Source organism: Phasianus colchicus, chromosome 5, assembly GCF_987193195.1.
Source record: "Phasianus colchicus chromosome 5, bPhaCol1.hap1.1, whole genome shotgun sequence".
Taxonomy (NCBI): domain Eukaryota; kingdom Metazoa; phylum Chordata; class Aves; order Galliformes; family Phasianidae; genus Phasianus; species Phasianus colchicus.
In genome coordinates this window covers 54,848,790-54,873,562 of record NC_143440.1, presented here as the reverse complement: position 1 = coordinate 54,873,562, position 24,773 = coordinate 54,848,790, and the positions used below count along the sequence as shown (strand labels likewise).

The 24,773-nt window shown below is 39.9% G+C and overlaps 1 protein-coding gene across 4 annotated transcripts in view; it reads right to left on the bottom strand.

Annotated features, from left to right (window-relative positions):
• Window positions 1-24,773, bottom strand: part of KCNH5 (potassium voltage-gated channel subfamily H member 5) — a 141,807-nt gene that overhangs the window by 23,932 nt on the left and 93,102 nt on the right. For all 4 annotated transcript variants that reach the window (XM_031605594.2, XM_090141803.1, XM_090141804.1 and 1 more), the window contains 3 exons: window positions 22,051-22,250; window positions 10,395-10,647; window positions 726-922 (listed from right to left, as the gene is read on the bottom strand). In XM_031605594.2, coding sequence (XP_031461454.1) covers window positions 726-922; window positions 10,395-10,647; window positions 22,051-22,250 — 650 coding nt within the window. The remainder of the gene's footprint in view (window positions 1-725; window positions 923-10,394; window positions 10,648-22,050; window positions 22,251-24,773) is intronic.

Sequence of the window (24,773 nt, the reverse complement as noted above, 5' to 3'; positions counted from 1 at the left end):
AAAACCAAACCAAAACAAAAAACCATCATAAAAATTAAAATTTGCAGCCGCAATATGAATTAAAGAATCCCTTAACCTGTTTTCAAGATATGTTCTTATGGTTAATTAATTTTTAGATGGAGTGCTCTTTGAAAGAACTAATGGATAGTGAGCATTGCTGATTGATTAAAAAATGAGCAGGAGGATTTAAAAAGTGAGCTATGAATGTAGAATTGCTACCAAGCTTTATTAACCTTGCCATATTAAAATTCTCAACTGTGCAAGGGAGTGAAGCAAGTATTAAAATAATACTTTTGCTGAGTACATTTTATTTATTTAACATCAATAAATCTCTCCTAGTTGGTGCCATGCAAATCCATCAGACTATTCTCTTCTGATCTAGCAGGTGAGAGACTGAGCCTCACCTCTGAGGAATCTAAAATATGGACTCTCTCAAACTATTATATATAACTTTATACATTATGCAACAGAAAGAAAAAAAAAAACAGCAAAGCAAAGAAAAAGAAAGTGTAATTCATATGTCACACTGCCAGGATTGCTTCTCGGAGCTGCAAATCTATGACTAACTTTTATTGAGCCATCATTAACAAAGAGCTACAACATTTACTGAAAGGCCAGTTAATCTGCAATGACCCGAAAACATCAAGAGCAAACTGGGGGTTATTCAACACTGCAAACAGTGTGCAGTTTCCGACTGAAAGGGAAAACAAGATCAGCTGCCTTACCCGTTTCCTCAAATTACAGGTGAGTGTGAGGTTCCTTGAGAAGGAGTTTGCAAAAGCAGTATAAAAGTCCAGCACTTTAAGCAAGGCTTCTCGTTTAATAATATGTAAATCGCAGTATGTCAGAGCCCGTACATTGGCACATGCGTGGGCCAGACTGGTTTCCTTCCAGAAGATATCACCAAACACATCACCTTTACCTGAAAAACAGCAGGACAAAATTTGTTAAAAGTTAACTCTTACGTGGTGCTCTCCAGCATGCAAATGATTTCTTTCCAAACTTTCTTAAGCTTCTGAATAAGCTAACATGGGCTCCCAGCTGTGAAAACTAATAAGGGTAAAAGATTTAAAAATATCTGAGGTATTTGAGCATCTTTAGCAATAGCCCCAGGTTTTTAAGATATTTATAGATAGCTCTGCAAAGTGTCACAGAGCATAAAAGCCAGACTGTAAAGGTCTCAGTGTAGCTGAAGATGCAGGTAATGGATTTTGCAAAAGCCCCTGAACATAATAAGTAGTTATCTAATGGTGGAGTGACTGAATATTTCTGAGGATCGTTCCTAAGTGACAGAGGAACCCTGCTTTCACTGATAGCCTATGTCATTCAGGACACTTTATCACCATGGCTCTGCAATGCTGTTTAAGAGCCAGCTTCTTAAACGCTCATTAAACATTTTTACTTCAGTGAGAAGGGTAACATCCCTTCTAAAAACCCATTAAAACCATCCCTGAGATTTCTAACCTTTAAATACCTGGCTCTAAATCTTAAGCAGATCCAACAGCCAGCTTCCAAATCCAAACATATCCACTTACACAGAGGGTTCTGCTTAAGTCTGTATTTAAATATTTGCTGACTAAGAAAGGGTCTGACCCCTCAGACACATGCATATCTAAATAACCACAGCCAGATGTGAACCACCGCACGCATCAGTACAGGTTAGGGGCTGATCTGCTGGAAAGGAGCCCTGCAGAGAAGGAGCTGGGTGTCCTGGCTGGCCACGAGCCAGCAGTGCGCCCTCATGCCAGGAAGGCCAAGGGTGTTTCTGGGGTGAATAAAGAAGAGGTGGTCCTCCCCATCTTTGCTCTGCCCTGGTGGGGTCGCATTGGGTGTACTGCATCCAGTTCTGGGCTCCCCAGTTCAAGAAAGACAGGGAACTGCTGGAGAGAGTCCCATGGAGCACTACAAAGAGAAGTGAAGCAGGCAAAAGCCATGGGCTGGGTGAGGGCCTCAATGTGTGGTTGGTGGCTGACAGCTCAGATTCCAAAGCAGAAACTGTGGTGCTAAGGGCACTTACGAAGGAAGGTTGCTTCGGCCGCCAGTGGTATCCCAGCTCTTTATTTTTGTAGTTATTAAGAGGAAACTAGGAATCAATCAGTCAGTGGTAGTATCTCTATTGATTTTAGGTACCTCAAGCAGCCCCTTGGTGAAGGTTTGTGATTTTATAGTTTGAGGAAAGAAAAGGTAATACATTTTAATGCTTCTTACTCTAAGGACTCGCAACATTTCACTCAGCTCTATTTCAGGAGCACAGAACAATAATTTATCCAACCTTACTGCTCTGTGGGGTCAGAGACTATTCCTCTATTTCTATTTCTGCCTCAGGTATCGTATCCAGTAGCTGGACTAACATTTCTCATGCAGCAGAATCATCTCTCAGAAAGGTTGCAGCATTTTCACTGAACTGCTTTCAAATAATTCCACGCTTTGAGATGCTGTTAAGATGAACTGCAATACATAATATTGCTGATACAGTTGATAAAACAAGTTGCCTTAAAATGCTCTCCTTATCACAGAGCATTTCCTACAAATATATAATTTATCTAACGTTCTGTTTTCAAATTACCCTTTGCAGTTAATTGCCCTTCTCTCCACTCACAGTTTAAAACCTGTTTCACAGGCATAGCACAGTTACATAATTTATAGAAAATAGACCATTTTGGAAGTGCACAAAATTGCTTAATGGATTTGCTCTCTGAGGTGGACACAGGACAGAATTGAGCCTTGGCTGCAGCAAATGCAGACCGCAGTTAAACAGAATTCAGTAATGGGGACTGGTACGATTTTCCTGCTGAAATGTGAGCAAAATATTTTTTTTTTCCCCTATATTTAAGGTAACATATAAATAATTCAAGCTGAAAGCAGTGGATGCTGACTCAGAAACGGTGCGACAGAACATTCCCAAATCACAGACAGATAAAATCACCATTCATAAAACCGAGATCTCCTCATCTTCTGCAGTTCAGTGAGGCAGCAACGACACCGCGTTCCTCTGAATGAGGCTGAGAAGATAAACTGAATCTTTGCACTCCTTCATGGGTCAGCAGTCAGTGCACTTAAGTGGGGAAGTGAAGAGAGAGCTTAGAAGGTAAAGATGGTATCTGTTTGCTGCCAGCACTCACTGTTTCACAGGAGGTGACTATAAGAGGCCTAAATGCCTCCTTTAAGACAGTGTACTTCAGAAAGTACAGAATCTTGGAAGCAATTATGACTTTCTGATTTTTTCCCCACAGCCTTCCAAGTCTCATTTGCTCTTTGTGAACATGTAAGGAACAGTACTGCATGAAAACTGCAGATCCTCCAGAACAATGCACGCTTCCTCATAAATACAGAGATTAATGCACTGTACTTCATCCCTGTTAACTGCAGCTCACTGAGTGGAGAGCTGTAATTATTCATTCAAGTTTTACTTTACACAATGTAACTAATGGGATTTTTCCTCTTTCTTAGAATTATAATTAAAAATGTACCTGGTAGGTTTTAAACCACAGCTACTCACCTCCACTGCTGCAGGTTGCTACAAGCACAGCATGTCTTGTTCACCACTGGTTAAAATGCATGTGGCTAATGGTGGTGACTGTGTTGAAAAATAATTTATTGTAGCTGAGAATTTGTTCTACCGAATAGCTCTTGATTCACTGTGCTCTTTCAATATGTTCTAGTTTCCATGGAAATAAATAGAAGGCATTACTTGTGGAGCAACCTATGTATATGTCCATACATTAAACATACACATGAATCCCTGCATACGTAGAGAGAATTAAACAATATGTAACTATATAATAGATGATTATATTTCTATATGTTATCATTTTATATTATGGATAACTCTGCCACACAGAAGCAGGGGACTGATGTTCTCCACCACCTTGCTCCACGGACTGAGTTTCCAGCTTGTGAGACTGTAGCTCATGGTTAGACATCTCAGGTAAGGCTATACGAAACTCCCTAGGAGCTGGAAAAGGGAATGAAAAAGTCCCTGAAATCACAGAGAGGAAAGACTCTCGTTAAACATCCTCTCAGAACTCCTATGCACCTATGAAATGGCAAAATTTATTTTCTTCAGACAGAAATCAAGCTAAAAAATGTATCAATAGAAATGATAACTTGATAGAGCTTTTGAGAGAAAGCCTGGATAGGCAGTGAGAATGAATTCCTGATGGAAAACTGCACTGAGAGGAAGAACAAATAAAAGGGGCAAAGGTTTCTCCTTAAGGCGATAGCTCTTGTGGGCAGGAGCAAATTTGGAAAATATATGCTGTGCACTCCTAGCTAATAGGCCAGCCATACTACTCCCTCTCTTAAAACATCTCCCAAGACCCATCAGTCACACTAGCAAAAGCCAGACATGATGAATAATGCAGGCTTTCCATGAGGATGCACTTAAATCATCTGTTACTTATGAACAGCAGAGGCAATACAGTCCAATTTTGTTGCAGAATCAGTAAAACTGCATTATAAGTAGAAAACATTCAGCTAATTTGCTCGGGTACCAATAACCATGAAATGATGGCAGGTGCACAGAAATGGAGGTCAGGAAACAAATATCAAGTCCCTGCAGCCATAATTGCAATGCTACTGGTACATATATTCAGACACACACACCTGTCTGTGCCTATACATCTGCAGTGAAACCTCTGACTGTCAGACAGACAGATCTCAAGCTGATGAAGACACCTGATTAGGAAGGAAGGAATTTGCAGTTACTTGCAGCAGCCCACAGTTCTGGTAAGCTGGGTGAGCAGGTAAGCAGTTCCTTGCCATGAGACATTGGTTGATCCAGCTATAAGGAAACGGGATAGGGCTGGTGCAAGCTCACCAGCTTCTCCTGCCAGCTGGGATGTCATTGCTTCCTGTGAGCACAGCCCATAATGTGCAGGGGTGACTACCAGACTGTGAGACAGGGCTCTGTGCCTTTGAGGAGGTTCTGGCCAAAATTTCAGCCTTTCTTAGGGTACCCTGAGGAGCCAGGACTTGGTTGAAAATCAGTTCACACCAGTCAGGCATTCAGCTTGATGGGACCCCATATATCAATATGTGAAAGGGCAGAATGAATGGAGAAAAGAGCACTTCGAGCACTTGAAAGATTGTCAAAATAGCCAGCAAAGAAACATTATTAAGAGACTGTGCCCAAGATTCAGTTCCATGCTGGCAAAGGCACTTTAAATTATTAAACACAGTGCAAACTTCTCCATCTGCACCTAAATACGCAAAATTAATGTGCCCTTTGACCAGCAGTCAGAAACTCCTAGAAAAGGAAAAGGTCAATATTCTCCTGTTAGTGATGGGTTAATGGTTCCCATCTCTCATACTTTCAGCACAAGTCTCCTCTTTGTTTTTCTTAAGAAGCCACAGATCTTCATGATGGGAAATCTCAGTTTTGATTTGATACTTAAACAAATATCCATCCTTCCTGACTGAAGAAATAAACTTGAAAGCACAACCATACCCACCATCTTCAATGCTCATAAGGCAAATCACATTGCCTCAGACTGTTAATCTGATTTAAAAGAAATATATCATATGATTGCAAAATAATTTTTTTTCTTGCACTGCCAAGACTTTTGAGCTCCTGGGTTTGGCAGTGAAGCATGCAGGTCTAATTCAAAAACATCTCAATTCAGTGGAAGGAATCTTTCTGACACTGGAGGCTGCAGATTGCATCTACGGCACACCAGCTGGCACTAAATTAAGATTGATGCTTCGTATTATAGTTAACTATGGTGCAGACAGAGACAGAAATATTTTAAACTTACGAAATGATGTGAAAAATTGAACACTCCCTTTAACTCTGTCAGTAAGAGGTAATAACACCTTTGAACAAGTAACAGTAGGAATAAATCTTACATAGTACTATGCATGTTAACCCAGTAAGATAGGACTCATTTCAGGAAATATGTTGAAGAAGAGCTGCACAGTGCAAAGCTGCACATCACACTACGTCTCAGATCAATACTCCTTTGAGCACAGTACAAAATATTTTCAGATTCAGCACTTGAAAAACAGCCTACATCACCTTAATTATTGCAGTCCTGCTGGCTGAAAAGCTTTCCTTTCTGAACCATTTGCCTATTAGTTAACTCACTGCAACAAAATGGAGTTATCCTACAGATGCAATAGGTAATAATGTGCACCTGGTAGCAATCTACAGAACAGTAGATTCTGTAGTAGTTCTGTAGATTGCTACCAGGTGCACATTATGAAGCTGGGGAAACTCTCAAAACCAGCTTGACTTATTTTGCTTCACTTAAAAAAAAAAACAAAAATTAATTACATAATGTTAAGCTGATTTTAGGTAAGGACAAATTTTCTACCTTCCTTCCAATGAGAGGTGACTCAGGCTGCAACTACATTAATTAAAATCACAGAATCAGGTACTAATGCTATGAGATGGGATTGGACTGACAGTTTTTCACACCATACAATCCATCACACATGGTCTTGTCCTGCATGAAGCACACACCCAGCTGAGTAACACCATGGAAATTCAAAGTGATGCATGGATCCCAAATTCTGAATTACTAATGTGTGTGGAATAGAGCGATGGAGCCTGGGTTGTCTAAGAAGAATAAAACCAGTAAACAGCACTGTTGCACTGGGACTGTATGCAGAATATGCTGAGAATTAACATGCAGCACATGAAGATAAAGAACAACTCAACTGAATGCATACGGGATCAGGATCCTAAGTGTGGCTGAAATACAAGCTATTAAATTTATATTCATCCTGGCTTGGCTATCAAAATTGAATCTGTTCAGCAGCTGCCCCCAGCCAGGAATTCACTGCTCAATATATTTCTATCACTACACAGTTTGAGCAATAGTTTTAATCAGTTCCTACAATCAACACTCGAACATGGTGAGTCATTATTTTTTCGTTGGCAGAAGGACTCCTCTAAGCCTTGCTGATCAATCTGCCCCCTTTAAGTTACTGCACAATTCACACGCTCAGCTGTGCTAATAGTGGGAGCTGCAAAACAGCTTGCAGGCACTGGGCTGGCGTTGCCCCTCACACAAAACTCCTCGCCAGGAGCAAATTCAGGTTAATTGTGGCAGGGTGAGCTGCTCAGTGCCCTCTGCCAGCGGATGCCTCGTTCCATTAGAGGACTTCACAACCCTGGTCTTTCCTGAGACATTTCTGCTGGGAGCATCTCCTCACGCAGAGCAGTGGCAGATTGGCTGTTTACTCCTACGAGAGGTGGTGGACAATTACAGATGTGCCTTCTCAGGGTCACCTGTCTCACTAGGAAAGTTTGGTTAATTAGAGACAAGATTGTTTGCACTTCTCCATTATCCAAACGCATACAAGGTATGTTAAAATGACTGGATCTGGTTTTCCCCAGCAAAGCAGCTCCCCTGAACTCCAGCTCTGAGCACAGTGCTCATTCTGCCAGAGCAGTGGTCAGTGCTTGTGAAAGGCAGGAGGCTGTCCCCAGGAAATGAAGACACCTAATGAGGGAAACACCTAATGAGGAGACACCTAATTGGGCACCTGGGTATCTTCATTAGTGAGTCCTACAAACTGCAGATCTCTAGGCTTAGTTGGGTTCATTTTCTTACTCTACCAATTTCTGTAATGGTGATTACTGCAGTAGCTGGGCATTTAATTACACACAAATGAGAACAAAACGGAATCAGGGGAGAATGAAAATATAATGACGTAAAGTTGACTGGTCAGTCACTGTGTTTCACCAGTTTTCAAGCACAAGATGCGCCAAGGCTGGGGCCTTGGAGCCAGCAAAACTGTTACTACACATTTTCTCTATCTTTTAGAGCCCATGAATAGCACTTGCGTGGGATGCCCAAGCTCCTGAGGACACCATTTTAGCAAGGAGGGAGGCTGTCTGCACTAGCTTTCTATGGCTGCAAGGGAGGGAGTTGCAGTCAAGGAAGATGAAGAAAGGAAAAGCAGCAGCACTGAGGAGCAATTTATGCTAGGATCCAAGGGAGGACAAAGCCCCAACCTTTGGAGAGAAGCATGAATGAATGTGAGGGACAGATGATGCATGCTCTTAATCCATGTTGATGCACCTTCCTGATTGATGTGTCTAAGAAGACATCAAAACTTCCCTCTACAGGCAAGCATGGCAAAAAGAAACCACCAACCCCTTCTCTCTGCAATGCAAATAACACTACAAAACCTGGATGAAAAACACTATTAAAATAGTAAATGCTGTACCAGTTCCTTATCAAGCTTAGGAAAGTTCTACAAAGGAGCTAAGTGTCCTGCTATTCTCCTGCTCTCACAGTAGAACATAATAAGGACCACGTTCTGAAGGATACTTACCCATTTTCAATACAAGTTACTGCTGTATGAAGAGGATGGACAGACTGGCAGCACAACTCCCTAAGCCAACTTTTCCTAGTGAAGACATCTACTTGACGTATTCAAAGCAATCTGTGTGGGTTTTCATGTTTGGAAGAGGTTTTATTAAACCTGGTCTTCACCTCAAGCAGTATCACTTCCCTGTGCTTTAACTCTTGGGGGAGAAGAGATTAAAACAAATTTTCTTCTCTGCTGCATGATAATGCAGTTGTTATTTCAGGGGCAACTGACGTCACTCTAAATGTCTCCACAACTACATCTGAAAGAGATTTCCTTCCACAAGTGAATTTTTAGGATACGACATCTCACAGTTACTCAGTACACTGTTCTGTTAAATAATCTAAAAGAAAACTTCTTAGCGTGCCTATGATTAATATAAGCAGTTTATCTCACTCTAAGTCAGATTTATGCATTCTACCAGTCCCCACAGCACACAGTGAACATAGCTCTGAGTCCGCAGATCGCCTGCCAGCAGCCATGACAGAATCAAAGTCACTTTTGGTAATTAAAGGTAATTCACTTTAACTAGATATGGTTAAAGGGCTCCCTAACCAAATGGAGAATAAGATAGGTACTGGATTTACGGTACATACAAGTAGGAAACAAAAAGTTCTCACTGTTATACCAAACACAATATTCATTAGTAAATGCAATAAAGTTTTGCATGTAATCCACTTAGTGATGTCTTATAGTTCAGTAAATTATATATTTATTGTTTCACTCTAGTAGCTTGAAAACCATTTTGTTTGGTTAAATACTGCCACTTACTCTGAAAGCTTTTCTTTTTTTAAATAGCTGTAAGCAAACAAAAGAGATCCTTTCATCACAGAAATTAATAATAAAAGTGAGATGGCCCAGCGAGCTGAAGTACAAGGAATATTTTGCTAAGGAAATTACAGACTTAGGAGCTTTCACCATGACTTCACATCTGAATATGGAAACAGATTCATTCTTACATTAAATCTCTCCTGTTAAAAACCTCAGTATATTCTAGAGTATAAAAAGCTGCAGCAAGTATATGTGCATATCCTGAGCATATATTCTCTATACACAACCAGTGCTGACTTTCATACCTGCCCATATCTGCTGGTGCAACTCTCCAATGCCATCATGAAATTCATTTCCCAGCAATCATCCCCACAAGGCACAAAAGAGACCCATGGTGCCCTCTGGGTCTGCCCTTACATGAAAGAAGCAACGCAGAAGTTCAGTGACATGAGCGGTTCCCTAACTCAGGACCAGCACTTGCGTTTGCCTTCAGAGAGCCACATCTCCAGTTTAAGGGAAGCCAAACAGAGATGAGTTAATAGCTCAACAGAGATGAGTTCTACAGTAAACAGATCCATTATGAATACCCAAGACGGACCCTTTCCAAGGAGAGCCATTCATTCTTCATCCATACTGTTATGTCTCTGCTCTGGTGCTGGCCACTCAATTCCACCTTTTGCTACAAAATTCCCAATCCCATACAAGTTAGTGGGGAGTCTGCATTTGGCTATTTCCCACCTACTGCTGGCAAACCAGACACTCCAAAGTAATGGCGGGGGGATTAACATAGAGCTCCCCCAGTACTCAGAATTCTCATGAATCAAGCTGGAATATACAGTGCACCTCTGTCTCTTCACGCAGACACACTGAACTATTTCTTCACTAAAAACAAGAATTTTGCTTCCTTGAGGATACTGTTTGAACGTATTATTTTTGGCTAGAATACAGACAAATGGAAAGCCCAGCGCAAAGGTTAATGTGGAAATCCTCCTGAGAGACAGATATAAAACACTGTGCATTTCCTCTAGCAGACTGTTTAAAAGATGCCATTCTCTTCTGCTTAGGGACACTGTTAACTGTGGCCAGCGAACCATACTAGGCAGAACAAGCATTCTCTATGGAATAAAAAATGAAAGGTTTTCTCCTAGAGCAACACCTCTTGAGAACTAACAGCCTTATCTTATGACAACCACTAGCCTACTGTAGTCTCAGCTGATGTAAGGCAAGAGTAGCAAATATTCAAACCTACACAGAACTCAAATGTATCCCAAGCACCACCTTATCAGTAGAGATCACAGTACCTAAAATAGCCACCACCTCGTCGTCCTGGATGACTTCTAGGGATCCTGAGACCACAAAGCAAAGAGCATCAACGCTCTCCCCAGCGTGATAGATGAGGTCCCCCGGGGCGCAATGGATCGTCTGAAACTCCACGGCCAGGGCTCGCAGGCAGCCATCGCTGGCCAGCCGGAAGGCAGGATGCTCATTAAAAACTTTCCGGTTTAGGTGCACACAAATATCTGCTCTCATGTCCTTTGGGCAAATCGAGAGAACCTGAATGAAAGAAAGACAAAAAATAATCAGCTGGGAACGTGGCAGCGTGCGCTTTATGAAATAAGTGAATTGGTAGTTTCGTCTGGGTGGATCTTAAGCTTCTGGTGGGAGTTTTATTTTGAAATGGGGTAGTATTAATTTTCTACCCATCCATTGCTTCAAAAAACAGAGGTGAAAGGGTGGTACTATTCTGTTACCCTTTCACATCTGTTTTCTATAATTGCAATTGACACTGCTTTGTCTCTGTCCCTCCATACTTGGTGCCTAGACCATCCACCCACTGCTATGCTCAGCCCCTGCAGGAGCACAGGATGGACACTCAGAGCTGAAGAAGCTTGAAGATATGCAAAGGCAGACCACTCACAATCCAAACCAACAGATTTGGTCACATCTGGAAACCTAATCTTCACAAGTGTTGATGTAGGTGACCACTTACCAACACGTATCCAAACACACCTAGGGTTTTGTTTCAGCACTGTACAGACACACAGTAAGTAACCTGCCCTGGAGGGCTTACAGACTAGAAAACCCAAAGAGATTAAGATTAGAGCAAAAAGAAAGTACTAGGAAACCTTATGAAATGTAAAGTAAAGGTGAATGAAAACTGCCCAGCAAAGGTGAAGATGTATTTACTGCAGATCAATTAAATAAGGCCTTTAATTAAGTCCTTACCTTCAATAGCTTTCCCTATTGAAACAGTAAAATAAATACACCTGAAGAAAAAAAATGAAAACCAGTGGGTGTTATCAGGCATGTAAAATGTTTAATATTTGCACATCCTCCTAAACACACCAGCATCCTTACAATTCTGACAAGCATGTCTGTCTGTGTGGAAGCTAATTGCACTGAGAAACGTACAAAACCTTGTAATGTTTTCCTAGGTTAAATAATGGAAAAAGGAAGAAGATGAAGAGCACTCTGTAAGAGTCATGTAAAGAAGAATGCAGATCAATAGCACTTACTAATTCCTCATTTATGGAATTTATCTGGCAGCTTGCTCTGCAGACAGTTGGTGAGAGAGGGACATTGGGTCAATGTGCTGACTAACATTGAAAATTAGCAAACAGAGGGAGACTCTGGAAACCCTGAATAGACTTAGAGGCAAATGGTCATATTAATTCAGAAGTGAAGTCATGACTTTCATTTTTGTTTAACGCAGAAGAGGTATAAAACAAGTTATTGTAAAGTATTACTAACAGATCCAAAAGCATAGAATGGGAAAACAATAATGATGATTTTCTAGTTTGATCTAGATCCCTTCTTGTCTCGATAGATCAAAGTGCTTTGCTGTCAAATACATAATGAATGTAAAAGGGTGAAAGAGGAGTTCATCCTCTTATTCTCTATACTATGACAGCAAGTTTGCACATGGATGTATGCTTTCCCAGTCTACAAGGGGTTATGCAACCATATGTATTAACTTCTTCCATTATGGGTCAGCTCATTCATACTTTTCATATCGGTCCTAAAATACCTGGTAAAATTATAGTCTAGAAGGCCTTGATTTAATGCTTTTAAATTGTGTAGGTTAGTTGTACCAATGGACTACTCTCTTCTAAAACATGCTGTTTCTGAAATGTGTTTTGTTTGGCTTTCATCTACTAGCCAGTGGTTCGCATCATCTTGCTCTGATAAAAGACCTGCAATCATCAGAAATCTCTTCCACATCTTGGTGTTTATAAAATACAATCATGTCAACACTCAGTCTCGACTTGAATAAACAACAGAGATGATGCTTCTTGTGTCTAACACTGTGATGCACAGCATCTCCTTGGAAACTTCCATGTCTCACTTACAACAGCCCTCCCAGATATCACAGATAATTAATTTGCATTAGATTTGATAGAGACTATTTGATAGGTTAATTTTGCTTAATGCTATTTTTCTGTAACAAAGTGTTGTACAGAAGAGGTTCACAAACCATAAGCCTGTTTTATCATAAAAATTAATAATAAACACATCTGACAAGACATATTCTCCATAAACCATCATTTGCATCAGTAATAATATCTTGTCTGAGTCACTGGTGAACATATTCTCTATCACTTTTTCCATAATTTTATGAGGAGCAAATGTCAGCTTTACAAATTTACACTCACCTGAGTTATCTCATTTACGAATAGAAATATGAAGACACCTTCATTTTTCTAGTAAAAAAAAATACATTTGAATACTTCTGAATCAAACAGAAAGCTCGTCTTTATTTTCAAATAGAAACATGCCACCTGTCTTCATAATAATAACTGCATGAAAAAATTCTGCTTTCTTTGGCATCATGATTGATGATTTTTAACATTTTTATCTCCTGTTGGGTCTAAATCATTGCTAGGAACTTTTCATGTCTCTAATGCTTCCACTAATGTAACTGCTTTTGACCTAACAAGGCCATGAGCTGTGAATTCTCCAACGCTGTTCTTAAGAAAAATGTGCTTATTCACACATGATTTTGATTTCCAAATTCTATCTTTTAAGCTTCCAAACTGCAGGAACAATAGTTGAACGATGCTTTAAATGCATCTGAAATTGATTAAACTGTTTCAGAAGATGTTATGGCAAGACACAGGTACATTCTAAGACCTTTCATCTTTTGAAGGGTAAATGAACTGAGCTGGTCAAAATGAAAGTAGTTTGGATGCAAAGAAGCATGTTGTTTCCTCACAAATACAGAGTTAAATACAGGTTATTAAATGTGAAAGCTCAAAGCAATACTCTTTTTGTAGTCAAAACAAACATATCTATCATCACACTTTGTCAAATAAAGAGCCAGAAAAAATACCACTGCACACAAAAAGTCTTAGCATAATGCAGGAATTTGCTGATGTCGTGATAACATGATTCTCCTAATGACATATTACTGTATGGAGATACATGGAGATATCATTTATCAACGAGTACAACAGTAAATGAGTAATGATCCAAGAGTTAGCCAGGGATGAATATTCTTTACTTCAGCTTTATTGCCTGCTACTCTGCTAGTACTGAGATCAGAAAATGAAATAGATGACAAAATTAAAAGAAATGCTTAATACTGTAATATTTGGTAAAGAGGCTTTGACCAATCAAGACAACTGCAGATAGATATAGGGGAGGAAGTAAAAGAGCAGAGACAGATGATCTCAATATCAAGGTATGTGTTTAGTGTATGCTGCAAGGACAAGTCTTCATGAGCTCCAAGCTGACTTTGCAGCAATGCTTTCTGTGTTTACAAATACCAACATCAGGTATTCAGGAGGAGTCTCAAAGAAACCATCAGTTTCTCTGGTATCACTTTTAGCCATACTGTACAAAGGGTTTGTTGGTGACACAGAGTAGGAGTAATTTTCCTGTTTCCACAGTAAGAGCAGAAAATGATAAAATGAACACCTCAATTTGAGAACTTCTGAAAAAGATCCTTTATTGGTAACACAAGAATTAGACATTTCTGTTGTAAAAGGCTCTTAAATGAGACCTCAGCATTTTCAAGTTAGCATGCAGCTAAAAAGATAGAAAGGAACAGCAACACAGTTGTAGGTGAGTCCTATGGCTGTACTTACAATGCACAAATGCACTTACATGGTTGTAAAAAGAAATTCAGTTTAAGGAAGAAGATAACCTGTAAAGCTCAATCTGTCATTTCTCTTTTAGTGAAATGCCTTCAGCACTTTTGTTAGCAGAGTGAAAGTTCAGCCAGGACATTTGTTTGAATCCTCGTTTCAGCAGTATATCTAGAAACCACCAAGACAAGCTTTTGAAGAGGAAATTTCCTTAGAGGATTCAAGACCTTTCTCGGTGAAATCTGCAGTTTATAAGTAAGTCAGGTTATTAAGGTTGCTGACTGTAATGCTTTACCAACTGATGGCTTTGGAGCACACGACTTAGAGCAGCTGCCCTCGGGGACCTGATACTTGTGTGCTGCTACAGAAGCTGCTACATAACAAATCTGTAGCCACAGACTTCACAGTCATCCAAACATCATTAAAAAAACCAGAATCGGATAGTTTCAGTGCAAAAATGTAAGAGAAAACTGAAACCTCCCCAGAGGAAAATCTGATTGTGTAAGTGGCATTTCTAACTAGAAGAAGCCAGGATCCATGCCGCATGTGAACAGTGCACGTGTATCCACAAAGATCTGAGCAACCATAAAGCTGAAAGAAGAGAAAGTAAAGCATAGAATAACATTCATCACCTACCTTCTTTTTGTAGGAAATTAAAACTCCTCAAAGTCAGTACAAAGCAATTGCTGAGCTCTGCCATAAGCACTCACTGCTCCCTGGCACTCAGCTGACACAAAGCAGTGAACTCAGAGCAGAGACTCAGCACTGCCACAGTCACTAGAACATCCTATGGCATACCCAAAATGCTGGTGGTAAGTGAAACACTCACGGTTGCTGCTAGAGATTGGGAAAAGCTCTGGAAGACTCACAGGGAATTGGCATAAAATACTTTGCTATCTTTTCCACTTAAGATCTGGAAAGGGGGAAATAAAATTCCCGAGGAGGTTCAATTTGATATTCTTCCTCTCCCATCCATCTCCTTGACATACTCAGGCAGTTTAAGATAAGCCCCTTGCACAGTTCAAAGGCTCTACAGGGAGCAGAGATCATAAAGAACTCAAAGAAAAGCAAATGAATCGAAACAAAAACTGTACAGATTAAGAATGTGTCCAAATAATAGCTTTCAGGAAGGGTTTAAGTACTTACAAAAAAAATCTTTGCCAGCTAGAAAACACTATGGGATGGCTTAGCAAATATTACAGAATCTGTTAAGACTTGTTAACAAAGAGTAGAGAGGCCAGTGAATCACAAAAGGTATCTCTCTGTAATTCTCTTTCAGCACACAAAATTCTCACTTTCTCAGGGTTGCACTAGTGGATATATTGATTAACGTTCAGATGAAGAGCTTAGACAGTCTTAGCAGAGGAATAACAAGGACTGTTTTTTTAAATGAATAACTGCAGCAAGTACTGGAGATATTCAGTAACATCAATTTCAATAATAAATAAACTCCTATGGCTTCTAACCTGCCATAGTCCAGATCGGTCTTTTTATTTTCTGGACTTTCAGCCATATCTGGCAGTAAATGAGGTCAGATCTTTCCAAAAAACACACCACCTTCTAGGCACCTGACCAAATTATTCCGATTTTTAGAAGGTTTTGGCTCATTTGAGTGTTGAATTCTTTTGCAGACCAAGCTAAAAGTGTTACATTTTGCACTGGTCTGGAGCCAAAGAGACAAAGGGAAGAAAACAGCTGATGGGCACATCACAGAGCATTTTCCTGTAATAAGCAGATAATTTTGGAAGTAGCTCAAAGGTGATGTGTGGAACTGAGCAGTTATTAACCCTGCATGCATTAGGGTAATCTGTAATACATCACTGAATATCTTGGCACTAAGAACTCAATCTAAGCAGCAACAGTGTGTTTCATTTTAAATTAACTGTCTAAATTACAAAGTCACGTGGATTTAAACGCTCAGATCCGAAAAATCAAGTTTAGTAAGCTGAGCTTGAATTGTTTTCTTATGGATGATACATGATCTAAAATAGTGATCACAATGGTTAAGTTTAGTAGTATATAACACCAAAGCTAACCACATTTTAGCTGACACGTTAGAGACATCATCTGTAGATCTCTACAGTACATTAAATTCAGCATTGTCAAACACAACGGGATCTGGCTAAAGGTCTGGAAAACTGCAGAAAGGTAAGAAGTATCACAGTTTGCTGTAAGGATTGAATTGGTTCTTCAGTACAGAGCATGTTGAGTTTTCTAACGCAAGAAAAACGCAGCAAGAACAATACTAAGAACATCCACTGATGGGCAAAAGTAATGGATCACAACTTGTCTAAATTTCTGTACAGTTAAAGGTTTTATTGAGTTTGGTTTTGCAATAATGTCTGTCCCAAGCACAATCATGACTTTCTGATGAGGCAGAAGATAGCATAGTACAGGGAATTTCATCGTTACAGTTATGCTTTTTTAGGTGACAGAAAGAAAAATAAACAACAGAAATAATACAGCTAACATCAAAGAATCTCTCAAGTCACAACACTGTTTAGATGGACAACTTTTGGCACAAAGGTCACCCTTGGAAGAATGGAATTGATCAACAGTTTTTATTTCACTCTTCTGCTGGAAGTGGCTTAATTTTTTAACATGCAGCATTTTGTAAAAATATCATTCAAGGAGGAAAGTTGTAAGAAAACAGATCTGAAGAAGACAGAATCAAAGAATGCTGAGACTGGAAGGGACCTCTGGAGGTCCCTGAGATGTGATCATTCCCCCAGGTGGGATCTCTGGAACTGACAGTCCCTCTGTCAACAACATCCCCTTGGTGGCAGTGCTCAGGGAAACACTCAACCCATCCACAACAGGCGATTCCACCCCCCCCAGGCAAAGAGTTCATGAGCTGCCCTACAGCCATCATTTATAGAACTGGCATTTCCTCAAGTGTGAGAGGTTCATAGTTTAACCTGCTTCAACCCAAACTCAGCACATCCAAGATTGCGGACAATCTTTCCTGGCTCTGCACAGTGCATACTGGAGGTGAATCATCCATACCATTCATTAAGGTGAAACAGAAAGCCCCACTGGTGCACAGGCCCCGTGCTCGGACCTCTGCGAAGGACAGTGAGACCCTGACCGTCTCTCCTGCAGCCCAGTCTCCAAAGAACCGTGGATTGCAACTGTACCTGGTCCTAGCTCAGCTCTCTGAGGTGAGGGGAGACTTCTTGTTCACCTCGTCCCGATCTGCAAGGAACGACCAACAACCTCGCCTCTACAACGAAACAAAAATACTTGTCCAAATGGTTTTTACCTTCCCTCTTCAGCATGGGATTGTGGGTAGCTGTCACGCCTAATTTTGTAGATCTCTTTGGCCATGAAGCTTGGAAGCCTTCTACATCAGTCATCCAGGAGAAAGTCCAGCCAGCAATTACAGACACCTCTATGTGATGGGGCACCGTAGGAATGGCAGCCTGATTTCCCTGTTTTTCTCTGGGTATTGGTAATTCTTACTGTAGCTCTTGAAAGTCTTACTAAGAACAAACGTAACTAAACTGCGCTGTACTTTTGTAGACTAATGTTTAATCAAGTTACAAACTGTGTCTGTTTACCATAAACCTCTCTCTTCTAAATGAAAGCTTAGTGGGCCAGCAATGAATAGTTTTAATACTACTTTCCCATGATTTCCTTTTCAGTCATTTCAATGTGGAATTGGCATTCATTTGAATTGCCAGTGATGCTTAGGCTCAGACTAAATAGAAGCATTTTCTTCTTTCAACCTACGGCTTTTCTGAACAAATTGACTATTAAAACATGATAGGCATTTATTTAATTGCTTTCTGAGCAAATCCTAAGCCATACAATAGCATGGAGGTCAAGAACAGAAAATCTCTGACATTTCAGAACGTTATCATTAGATGAGACCTTGAGACATCTGTGTGTATGTTAATGGCTGTTCTGCTTTCATGTATAATGACCTATTTCCCATAGAAGAGCTAATATCTATAAATTTTTCATTTGCTGCCTAGTAGATTTCAATAAAAACTTAAGAGGTTTGAATGCAGTGTGTGTTTCATAGATTACTACTCTACAGATTTTTTTCAGCTGCTTAAAATTAACAATATGCACTGGCCTGCTTTATACCTCTCTCAAAAAAATACCCCCAAGAAACACATTCTGCTGTGTCAAAAATCCTGTTTAAGTATATAAGGGTTTATTAGTTTTTTGATGTTTTCGGTCATTATTTGATGAATAACCCCAGAACATACAGTATTAAATGCAAAAATAAATTCCATCTCGTCTGAGCCAGTGTTACTCCAGGAGACAGAGTCCGTGTGCATGTACTACACACATCATCCTAGCTGTCAGAGCAGGGCTCTAGCATTCCAGTGATTTAAGATTATAGATCATAGGCCACTTGCTTCCACTTAAGTAATAATAATAAATACACTAATGCTTTTAGTGTCATTGTTAATTCCTTGTTTGTGAACACTCAGAGACAGGTTGAAGTGCTGTGGTTTGAAGATGGGATTTGAAGATGAGCTGCCCCCGAGGAGAACAGTGAAGTCTAATCTGTGTGCTTAAGGCACCACTGCTTCAGTGTGGGAGATCAAGGCCTCTCCCACATATAAACACAATCAATGGAGGCTTTAAAACAAAGTTCTGTTTGAGACAGACATTTCCCACAAGCAGCAAGGACTAGATCTTCATTAATTTTTCCCCATGCTAACTTCCACTTTGTCTTTGCTGCATGTCTGATAATGGACTCATCCTTACTGGTTTTAGCTAAGATCTTATTTAGAAAAGCGCCATTCAAAGGTAGATATGCGAGTTCTGACACAACACATCTACACATGTTAAATGGTAGTAATTCCAATCAAGCTGTACTTCAATTTCAAGTGTATGAAGTTAAAATCTTTGGTTATCAAAGAAACACATACACATGCTTATTTTTAGTACCTCAAATTGCTAGGATGGTTCATCACCATAGGAACCTACTGTAACACTTCTTACATACATTAATCTTCTTGTCCTCTGAATTTAGATTTCAAAACAAAGCCATTTCAACACGCTGAGTGACTGAATGAAATGTATTGTAAATCTGTGGCAAGTGATGTTGCAAAACACATTCCAATGTGACAGTGTAGATATATTTGGAACAGTTTAGGATGTAATAATGTACATTAGGTTTAAAAACAACCGTGGATGCTGGAAACTGTCTGACGGAAACTGGAAAGTTCAGAAACTCTTCACTAATTTCCACGTGTTGTGAGCATACGTGCTTTGCAGGATAATAAGCTTACTGAAAGACTTTTAAAAAGAACTGGTATGGGAAATCATTTGATGCAAAAAATATCTGGACTACAGACTGGTTAAGATCTCACTGTTGGAGCTTTGAAATCCAGACTGGAAGGAGCCCCTAAGGCCATGTCCAGGCTGCTAAGTTAAGCAAGAGAAGCTAGTCAAGACCTGGGTCAGTAATCCCCTATTCCAACATACACTGGAGCACTGTCTATATTTAGCAGCTCAGCTGTAGGTGCAGTGTATTCCTGCTAGCTTCACTGTGTTTATGGTAATAAATCTAATCCTGTGTACCTTGGAGGTCTCTACAGCGTGCTCCCATCCACTTGATGCTCTGGGGTTAGCACAGATGGATTCAATTTAAATGCAGAGTGCCTTAAAATGGACTTGAAGGGATAAAGATGGAACTAATGGAAGAGGAATGCTCCGCCCTACAAAACTAGCCTCTGGAACTGTACCACTGTTCCCCTCAACTCTCAGCTGGGATTTACATTTTCTAATTTGTCTCAGTGAAGCATATCACAACACTGTCCAGAGCGGAAATAAAGGTAGAAAAACTGTTTTGTTACGAAACAGCTTTCTACCCTTCTCCCAAAACCAATCTTCACTTCACTACATCAATCTTCAGTTAAGGTCCTGAAGCCAAAAGCAAACTGCCTTAAGCTCTCGTACAGACTCAGGGATGCTCAGTGTGGGCACTAAGGGCTGCTGGTGCTGTTGCTTTTGCAGACTTGCAGGCTGTAGGGGATACAAAATACCAACATATTCAAACCGGTGCTCAAGTTCTTACGTTTATCTCGTCTCTGTTCTTCTGCAACACTGGCTTTTCTGGGAAGTTCGATTAGATCCAAATACTGATGTCCAGATGCAGAGGTTCCTGAAATCCTTCCACTGTTATAAATAGGTTTTGGATCCAGGCCTAAGTTTAGGCAAGTCTTTACCAAGGGAAAATTGTTAAAAACCTAAGTCACAGATTTTACAGCCATATCAATTATCTAGCTAAGCAGCCATTACTGTCTTACAGACCAGAGAACACTGCTTACCACGAGCTGAAGATTATAGCTCTAACTGCATTTTTATAAGCTATAAAACCGGACATGTGGAAACTATGGAAGGAAATTTCAGTAATTAAAGCATAGGTTTTCCTCATTAACTGCAGAGCATCATTAAAATCTAATGAAACTGTGGCAGAATAATACAGTATTCTGGCTTAACTACAAGGAAATAAATGCAAAGTTCCATTTTCACATGTTTTTTAGTTTACATTGTAAGACTGAATGCATTTATTGTATTTTACAATAGAAAAACTCACTTTTAACATTGTATGAATCAGCATTTGGAAGTTAGGGTATTAGTGCATAAGAAATTAACATTAAGAAATGAGGCATACTGAACCAAAAAGTCAAAATCTGTATTAATTAATATTGTTATATTTGGTGTGGTAAACTGAATTTCATTGCAGAAAATGAGTATGATAACTGTTGTTGCACCAGCATGATGTAAAACGAAATTTGTCAGTGTAGCAACTTTAATTTTGCATGTCTGAACAAACTGCATCATCATCCCATACTACACAATAGATTTAGACAAAGCAAGAACTTCAAAGCTCTGTAAACACTATACATTTTAGGACACTGATTTGCCATGACAATTCCTTGCCCTCCCTCAGAAAATTGCTTTCTAAGTTCTCAGACAGCAAATCTTCATGGAAATTGGAGCCTGAGAGCCTAACTTCAGCTGATGTGTATCAGCTCTACAGATGTCGAAGGAGCATCACCAGTCTCCAGCAATTCTAAATCTTAAAACCTTCATTTCTAGGCACTGCAGGTGGAAACCCTCCCATCTGATTTCAACTCTCTAAAACATCCAGCCCAAAGCTAGGTAGACTTCACTACACACATCTTAGAGAGAGAAGCTTGGAGAACAATTCACTTGGTCCAACCCGAAAACGGATAAGACATTGTGTAGACAATCTTCCCCTTAACATTCCATTGAAGACACCTGAATAACCACTCCTTTCTGATGGCAAAAGTCAGATAGGACTCCCACCCAGCACAGCTGCCAACACTACCACATTTTCTGCATCTTCCTAGCAAGCAAAGGCCTAAAGTTCTAGCTGAGAGATTTCAGCTCAAGATCAATCTCTACTGCCATTAAATGTTATACCAATTAGGCTGATGGGAATGCTGATGTCCTGGACATCAGCAGAAGGTCCAAACCAATCAAACTCATTTCATTGCAACTCACAGATGCCAATATTTTTCAGAAAATACTGATTAGTGTAGGTTTGACATTAAATTATGTCCTCAGATATAATTTGAAGATGAATTTCCTGTTGATTTCAATAATAAAGTACATTAAAATTGTTTAGCGTTTTGGCAAAGCAAGACTAGAAAGCAGAAAACATTTACCATAATGAAAAAAGGCAAATTTCCAAAGTGGCACAATCACCATTTTTGACAACATTCCATTTTTGGTCCAACCACAACCATAATAAGGGAGTAGCATGCAGTTAAGAATTTGTTAGTAAGTTACATGCCATTACACAGTTCTGTTTCAAAGAAAGCATACGATATATACAAACTCTCTCTATCTAAATTGTTACCTCACGTACTCATACCTTCTCTGTGTCAATTCCTTTCGACATGGACCAGGTTGAGACAATATAATCCATGACTCTTTCACTAAGGCCTTTTGGGACTTGATATAATTTTAGGAAATCTCTCACATTGTTCAGCATTTCATGGTATCGGTTGGTGTTGGCGTACATCTGCTGGAAAATAGTGGTGACATTTCCAAAAATAGTTGCATAAAGAAGAGCTGGAAAAAAAAAAAATCACAAAGACAATTAAAAATAAATATGCATGCTCCAGTAAAATGCCAGTCACTGATGATTTCAAAGACAGAAAAACGCATCAGCTAACAATAGAATTTCCCAGGTGTACAGCCATTAGGACAAGAGGAGGACAAGGCAGAGCAGGTAGCACTCCCTCAAAGCCACTCTTGGCATTACCTTCTTTTCTGGTTTGATTCTCCCCTTTCTAAACATGCTATCTTTACTGCCAAGCTCAGCCTGGTGAGTTGTTCTAAAGAATGACATGCCATATTCAAGAAAACCACATGTTCTGAGTAAGCCTTTCCAATTGATAAGGCATCATGTTCAATGTACTACTGCAAGTGCGATGCGGTGAAACTCTGAAAGGGGACGGTTGATATCTGAAGCCTAAATTTGACAAAGCATTCAAGCAAAACCATAAACGTACACCTTTGCTCGTGCTGTCATGAATAGTGGTGGATTGAAAGATAGTCTTAAAGCCAAGGAAATTTAAAGCTCCTTACTGAGTCACAATATAATTACCCTTGCAAGGAAGCCCAAAATGACATTCTTCCATTAAGCAACACAGGTTTTGCAGAAAAGAGAATTATTCTGATTTCTCATAACGCCAATGCATGGCACTTCACTTCTGTTCTTGACATTATCAAATACACAGAAGTCTGCCTGTCATTTTTAATAATCTTTGCTCAGAGGTACTGTATACTGAAGTTCAGCTACGCATTCCCACACTGCATTTAAAAAAAAAAAGCAACCACAGAAATGGCAAAAAATAACCCATTGTGAAAGGAAAAATGCTTTCTGTCTCTCAGTACATAATGTCCTCCCTCTACACAACACATCTATATCACTCCAGAAAGCTCACTTTGTTTCACAGTCATTTAATATTGTTTATCATCCTTACTCAAAAGATGGCATTTTTAAAGAAACAGCATGCTTTCCTAAGACCTATTTGATAAAAAAAAATGTACTTCCGTATCTCACTGTGCTTCACTACATTAATATAAAAATTAGATGCTGGAGTTCACGAGAAATACAATGTTCACTGTTTCATCAAAGTCAAAGGGGTTTTTTGAATCTCAAATGACAAGACTGCACTGAATAAGGTCTTACAGAGAGGAGTGGAGATGAACAAGCTTTCAGTTTTAAAGAGCACAGCAGATTTTCACTCTATGTGATTATGAAAAATAAAGCTCTCTGCAAAGGGCGATTAATTCTCCCCCCACCTTGCTTTAATGATCATTATTTCATATCTGCTAGCCACTAAAAGGTTTTCCGTATCTCTGTGCCCACTTGTATAGATAGCAACACTTCTCAGAATATATGAACATTAATATCATGAAAAGTTTAGGATGGATGAATGCCCCCTGCATTGGGTTCTTTTCAGCTTTCTTTGCTCCTCTGGACTTTGCAGTTGGACAAACTTGACAAAGTACCACTGCCAAGTGTGACATTCTTCATCCTTCTGACGTGTTTATTTATCTCAAACTCAGCTCATCAGATATGTGAGTGCAGAACATCTCCCTTTCTCACCTTCTGACGATGCAATGTTAAAATGACTGTGACCATAAAGGTAAAGAGAAATCAGAACTGGCCCCACAACCCTGCCTTTCTGCATGACTAAAACGTATTAAATTCTGGAACTATATTCACATTCTGTCGTGTGAATAAACAATGGCAGTGCACTCAGTGCAACCTGGCCATGTAAACCTAAAGAAAAGACACAGGCTGATTGAAAACGTGACACAGTGCCCTGTTAGATAGGGAAAAAAGATACTCAGCTCTGACACTTGCCAGGCTGGAAACAGTTACGTATGCCATGCCGAAAACAGCTTGTCTGAAGCAAATGGCACATACACCCTCCTCTGCAAAAATAAAGACTCCTTGGCAGGGAATATTTGTAGCAAATGCTCTGCCAGAAGAGAAATTCTAGTTCTGTGTCTCTTAATATAGGATCCTGGAAAGTCGTACCTAAAGAGAGCATGTCTGCTCAAGAAATTAAGGATGGAATAAATCATTGGAACAAGATTGCAAAATTTGATGGAAACATTACCCCATAGAACTCCATTGAGCCAGAATTCACAAGCCTACAGGCCACAGAGCCTGCGCACAAGTTACATTTGCTTACAGGCACACAACTTGAGGATGGGAGCAGCAAACATCACAAAGACCAGGGAGGTGAGCTGGTTCTGCTCCTCACCTGGCTACTCTCTGCATGGACAGCTGGCAGCATCTGAGACCTGTGGGCAGTGCTGATGGGCACTCCTCAGCCTATAAGAGCTGAAAGCTCTCTGGAAGTGACTCGTAATTTGCAAACGAACACTTGCTTAATGAGCAAATGTCACAGGGGCAGGTGCGGACATTACCTTTAATAAACAAAGGCACAGGAGCGCTACTGAAGGCCTTTCACTTTTGGCTGGATTTTAATTAATTTTGGCGGGGAGAATTGGAAGTAAAGATCATTTGCAAAAGGTTTTGAAGCTTATAAAATACTGCGCGACTCCTGAATG